The following is a 6,783-nucleotide window of genomic DNA, read 5'->3' as shown; positions in this document are numbered from 1 at the left end:
TTTTCTCTAAACATCCTTGGGTCGTGAAGAATAATCCGATTTCAATTTGCCTCATTTTTATGTTTTCGCGGCTCTCTATTCCTCGGCCTGTGGTAGGATTTGTACCATTATAAACATAGTGCTTGTTATGTAACAATACAACATCGTCGAGACGTGTTGCGATCGAATGCGTTCGTGCGAGAAGTACATTGAGATTACTGATTTGAAAGGAAATATTGGTGTTACTCCGGCAAAGGGAAGGGACACTAGGCATTATGCTGTTTCTTCCACTTAGTCTTGACAATAATCCATGTTCAAACAAGGTGAATGGGCGAAGGTGGGCGAAAAAAACCCATCTTGGTTAAACAGAAGGAATAAAGGGGTAAATGAAATGTGTGTATGTGTGAGAGAGAGAGAGAGGGCGTGTGTGTGTATGAGAGAGAGAAAGAGAGATAAAGCGAATGAGAGAGAGAGAGACGGAAAGAGCGGATTGCGAGAAATATGGGCAGTGCAAAGACTGAAAACACACAAATACATACACCAACACTTACCCTCACACACGCACACGCTCATGCTTCTCAGTCACCCTCCCAAGCAGGCACACCACTTCTTGTACCTCACACCCATTTCTAAAACATACACACTCTTTAGATAAGAGTGTAAATGCGAGTCACCTCTCATGTACGAGATATCACGCCCACAATTAAACACACACATACAAAGGCGCGCACACACACTCTCACACCACCACCCACGCACCTTAACGCACACAGGTGCGGCAGATATTCAAGATGCCGACAATTTTTTTTTTGAAATTTACCGAATTCATGATTGGTCTTATCTTTGGTGTATTTTCTAGGTATTTTGATATAAAGACGTAATGTGCTAAGTCCGATAGTTCCACACTCTATTGAATTTGACCAAGGAGATATTGTATCTCCTTGACTTCGTAGGCCTGGTATGCTCGAGAGCACGATGCCTCACGTGTGGAAGAGAAATTCATAAGAAAATGCGAAGTCAATAGCAGATCTTTAGAAGAGAATTCATTTTTATTGCATTTCATTTTGTTAATACACTTAGGGGGTGTTGCAAGAAAATATTTGCAATCAATCGCAAGTATTCTGTTGCAATTTTACAATTGATTGATTAGTTTTAACTATAGAAAATCAGATTACACTCCTTGTTTCATGGAGCAGATTAGCAATCAATTGCAAATTTACAATTAATTGCACGGCTTTTGCCTGATTTCGGGAACGAAAATAGACTTGCAATTAATCGCAAGTTTCTTGCAACACCCCATAATGTCAGTTTTATTTCTGAATACCATGAATACAATTTTCTTAAATAATTCACAATAAATTTTGTTTAGCTATCAGATCTACTTGTACTAAATATATAAAAGAAATATATACACATTAGAAATGTAGAAATCTTTTATTTCAATCTGATGTCCATGTTCTTATGATCTAAAAACAAAAACCTGCGCTAAAGTTAAAAATATATCGATGAATAAATTATTTATAAGTACTACGAGTCGCATCTGTTATACTCATCTTGTTCATTGCGGTCATCATAATATTAATCAAGATGGAATAATAAAACCACGAAGCATTTCACATGGAATCAATGACACTTTTTGTGGGCCGTCAAGATTTCTACATATACTATTGTCATGGAGTGCGATTTCAAAATAATGCTTACAAAAAATGAAAATCGAAATAGCATTTTCTTGAATAGAATATTTACACATAGATTCATGATATGTTCTAATGCATAATGTTTTTATGTTACAGCGGCGTTAAGCAAAGAAAAGGAATGGCAAAAAACTGCGGTAAATTTACGAGAAAAATTGCAGAGGCTGCAATTTTTTTCTCTAAAAAAACAACTACACTAACTACTTTAATCAACATTGCTTTTTTTGAAAAAAATAATAGCTTTACATCATGAGGAACACATTAATGAGTAATGACTATAGTTTTACAATGGTATAAGTAGGAATGTTTTTAGGTTTTATGATATTCGCAGTAAATATCTTTTTTGAAAGAAATTTAACCGAAACTATAAATCTAAAAAGGAACACAATGATAATGATAACTGATTAAAAGAGTTGTGAAAAGGTTGATTTAAACTCCAGCAACAAAGGCCTAACAGTCGAGATTTTGGCCAAAAATATTCCTCTAATTACATCTGAAAATCTTTGTTTGCCTTATTGTGATCCTGTTAAAGGTATTATCTAAGCGCTTATATTAGGTTTTATTATTAAAACATAATAAGATGCAGCTCACCAAGGCAACCTTTCATAAAACTTAATATCGACATAGCCAATGGCAAGGTATAAACCGTTGTTCTATGTTTCCAAAATGAGGCAGTTTGAATGGTCAAGATCAAATTTATCTTCAAATCAAATAAAATCAACTTATTTGTTAATGACAGATAGATTAAAAAAAACAGGGCTCAAGCTAGTCGTGATGTGGCATGTGATCGATTAATAATAATAACAATTATGAAGCGCCGATGACGTAATACTTTTTGTGAAAGTATTCAAACCAAGTCGTGCGAAATTTAACGAGCAATGTGATTGGTCAAATGGATTACACATTATACCCGAGAGCTCATCCGTCATCAGTCTCGGGCAATACAATAGTGACACTGGCTTCACATAGTTGAAATTGATTTAGACCAATTACAAGTCTCGAAACCAATTCAAAATTTGGGTGATGAAAGAAGGCATGAAAATTTAAAGCACAATTCTCGAAACATATCCAGTATTTTCTGTATTTGTCAGCTTTTGAAAACTTTGGCCTCAGCCGAAAAATCTTTTCTCCCCATGACTGTCTAATCAATAAGATTGATTTTTGTATGATATTTCCCTTTTACTATTTAACACTTATCTTGTAAGCCTAATCACACGAATTTAAGTAAATAACTTAAGACAAAAAGCAGTCCATCAATTTTGGCTAAGTTTATTTCAGGCTTAAATTAGCCATTGCTATGAAATACCTAACTAAACATAATGTAGATGCATTTTGATACAAATAGAAATGGAGATGACCCAAGCCAAGGTGTTGTTTAACTAACTATTATTATTACAGTGGGTTTGCTGTGGCGCCGAGTTCAATCACGTGATCAGAGATGATATCCAATGCTAAACCAGTTATATTGAAGACCTGTGATAAAAATAAGAAAAATTTGTGAGAGAAAGGGGCAATACATGTGAGGGTCGATGTGTAGGTGTGTGTAACGATAAAGTTGCAAGACGTAGCTGAATTTTACACAATTTTTCTCCCAGCTTTCGGTATCTAGCCTTTAGCAAGGAACAAAAAAAAACAATAAACATGATAAAATCTACTGAAAAGAACTTTTTAAACTGACATAAAATAATTAAAGGAAATATTCAAACTAATGTAAGAAAGGGAGTTAAAATAATTGTGAATGTAACAAAAACGAAACATGCCAATGCACGCTGGAGTGACTCAGTGGTGCATGCTAGGGTGTCCATGCGAGTGTGTGAGGGAGTAAGTCGAATTCCTATAGTACTTCAAGCACTAATCAGTGGGCCATGGTGTGACGTCACACAGTGTTCGTGAGAAAATGAGGGCGCAACCAATAGTATGACAGATCGTGAAGGGGTGGGGGGGGGATAACAGCAAAGGGATGTCATATTTCCCTTTAAGAATATAGTGTGAACAAATTAATCGTGATCAACATGAATTTTGAGAACAGGATGTGAAACTAACATGCCTGCGAAGCTGCAAACTGTAACTTTTCGCATTAGAAAAAAAAATTCTACTTACATTCTTTTCACCATCAAAAATGAACTGCGATGGATCAATTTGTTGGTTATTAACTGCTACCGTTGAACCAGGATCACTCGGCATTCCATACATCGTGATCGCTTCGATAACCGGGAGATCGTCAATAAGCTTAGGATCGTCCTCGATCATACCCGTCCGTTGAGATAGGATATCGATACGGTCCTGCAAATAGAATGAACGTTTAAAAAGTTGAAACAATTCAATTTTCATTAAGTTTCATCTTTCGATCCCATTTGCTCAGCCGCATATTTTTATAATACTCTGTTATATTTTTTGATGATTTTAGATCGTGGATTTGCTGAAATGCAAACTGCCATTTATTTACGTTAAATCAGTAATGTTCTAAACTATGTATGATTTCGAACTGAATGATCGATAAAGAGTACAGTTACTATTAAAGACCCCGCAAATTAGAAATTGAAATTCACAAGATTAGAACTGAGGTGGTATTGATGGACAAATCAATTTCCCACGTATATTGCAAAACAACTACTAGTACCCCTTAACTTGTGCAATTGAATTCCAGAATATATGACTTATATATTTCTCTTTTTAAAACAAACATTGATTTGAAAAAAATATCTATATAGCGGCAATGCTGGCATTGTTGAACCGATATTAATTTCCCGTCCCGTGCCGATTGCTGACCAAAAAGGGGAAGAAAAGTGCTTTACCCGATTAGCGAAGAATTCCAAGTACAGATCTAGATTCCTCTCGTACGTATCTGTATAAACAAAGTAAACAGCATTAGAAGTCATAGAAATATTTGATACTATAGGCCTATAATTGCCCCATAATTAAGTGCAATATTTCCGTGTGATATTACCTTACTGTTTATAAACCTATTTGTATCCAAATTGCTCGTACTTATTTCATGGCGCTGACCCTCAATTCAAATGTCGCTTAATAAATCTATGCACTCCAATCAGAACCTATCTACTCTTTGCTCTTTGTAATAGGATCGGCCATTAAAGTATTTACCCGGCTCTCAGATCGTTAAGTATCTCACTAAAAACCCGACTATTCAGACAAGCCTTCCAGTAATTCACACCAATCTATGTCACGTTTCGTTTTCCATATAATATTTCCTCATAATTTTAATGGATACTGGTGAATGCAAATGACCATAAACCTATAATTATCTTTATTGTGTATATTTTGAAATACACACACCATCTTAATAAAGCTTCGGGTCAACAGCGAGGGGGGGGGGGGTCTGTGTTATGTTCAAACTTTAGGCTTAAGTTTTGACACAAGAGAGGTATACTGTCCTCTAATCAACACCGACTGGTGTCATATTAAACACCCTATCTTTGACAGTATGTATGCAGTGATAGTGTCATATCGGTGACACGACAGTTGCTCCTGCGACTTATGCTCTGGTCTTAATATCTCAGAGGGCATAGGGTTAGAGTTAGGGTTGTAATAAAGTTTTTGGTTCAGAATAAAGTAAAGATATATGGATTAGGGTCGGAGATTGCATTTTGTGTTTGGCTTAACGTGCAGATTTTCCATCGGAGCAATTGTCGCCGGAGCAAATGGCATGGAACCGTTATATCTTACTCCAAGTTGACCCGTCGTCCCAGAAAAGATCTCCATATGCTTGTAAGCTAACCTCCTCCGGTATCGCGACCACCAACGTAATAGGGTCCAGACGACTGTTATCGGAAAACAACGACAAAATGTAGCGATAATGTAATGGGAATATGTTAATGTTATCGGAAATGTAAATAATGTATGTATGAATATGTAACGATATCAGACCACCAGCGAAGATCACACGTATGAGGTTGGATATCAGTACTCGTGGTAATCAAAGCGGACAAAGTTGGTTACATTTTCATGTTAAATTTGAGTGAATAAATAGTAATATTGAATATTTTTCCCTCATCATAATGAAGGAGACAAGTTTTCGATTCTTCTCAGAAGATGTGACGTTGTCATTGTTGCTCCTTGTTGTCAAAGCTTAAAATATTATTACAATTCGTACAAAATACTTCCAAACTAGTGCTACTGTGATATCATCAGCTTTCTAATTTGCATATCAGCCGTGATGTGCATACATGTATAGCTTTGTTTGTAAAAAATCGAAATTGACAAAGTTAATAACTTTCATACTAAACATCTAATTTTGATTAAATGTTTGGCACTATATTGCTTATTTTATTTAATTTATTGATTTATTCATTATTATTTCTTGTATTATTATCATTTTTTGTTTATTTATTTTATTTATTTATTTGTTTTGGGGGAGGTGAGGCAAAATCTCTACGAAAATTATGCAGTGTCGGAAAGTTATTAAGGAGGGCAGAGAAGAAATCATCTTTTGAATAAAAAACCCAACAAATATAACCGATACATACATGCAGCAAAAACTGTGGTATTGATTGTGGTATATACGACCACACCTGTCATTTCATTAAAATTTAACGCTTTAATAGTTAGCACTTATGGATGTTACTTTTATATTCTTTGGTGTTGTATTCAAACTCTAGGTAGTAATTTTTACACATTGGTGTTATGTTCAAACTGTAGCATGTAATTTTAACACCCTTTGGGGGTTATGTTCAAACTAAAGGATAAAATTTTTACATTCTTGGTGCTATGTTCAAAGACAGGGTGTAATTTCAACAGTCTTTGGGGGTTATGCTCAAACTGTATGGTGTAATTTTAACACGTTTAGGGGGTTATGTTCAAGCTCTATATGATATGATTTTAACACACTGGGGTTATGTTCAAACTGTAGGGTGTATTTTTAACACTCTTTGGGGTTATGTTCAAAGTCCGGGTGTAAGTTTAACACTCTTTTGGGCTATGTTCAAACTCTATGGTGTAATCTATATATCTCCACACCAGAGAAGTATTGAAACAACACCAGTTTGGAATCAGACTGATGTAGTTTTAATACTAATTGGTGTTGTATAAACACCTATCTGGTGTTAGACCAAAACCAAACTGGTGTTGGTTAACACTTCTCTGGTGTGGACAT

General features: G+C 35.4%; 1 protein-coding gene across 1 annotated transcript in view; it reads right to left on the bottom strand.

The window, feature by feature from the left end:
- Positions 1–1,009: 1,009 nt before the first annotated feature.
- Positions 1,010–6,783, bottom strand: part of LOC129279312 (sucrase-isomaltase, intestinal-like) — a 37,279-nt gene continuing 31,505 nt past the window's right edge. Inside the window, exons 19-22 of the mRNA XM_054915402.2 lie at positions 5,358–5,452; positions 4,469–4,518; positions 3,774–3,956; positions 1,010–3,146 (exon numbers count right to left, since the gene is read on the bottom strand). Coding sequence (XP_054771377.2) covers positions 3,066–3,146; positions 3,774–3,956; positions 4,469–4,518; positions 5,358–5,452 — 409 coding nt within the window. The 3' untranslated portion in view covers positions 1,010–3,065. The remainder of the gene's footprint in view (positions 3,147–3,773; positions 3,957–4,468; positions 4,519–5,357; positions 5,453–6,783) is intronic.

Source organism: Lytechinus pictus, chromosome 16, assembly GCF_037042905.1.
Source record: "Lytechinus pictus isolate F3 Inbred chromosome 16, Lp3.0, whole genome shotgun sequence".
NCBI lineage: Eukaryota > Metazoa > Echinodermata > Echinoidea > Temnopleuroida > Toxopneustidae > Lytechinus > Lytechinus pictus.
The sequence above is the reverse complement of the archived record's forward strand: the minus strand, read 5'-3'. Positions and strand labels throughout refer to the sequence as shown.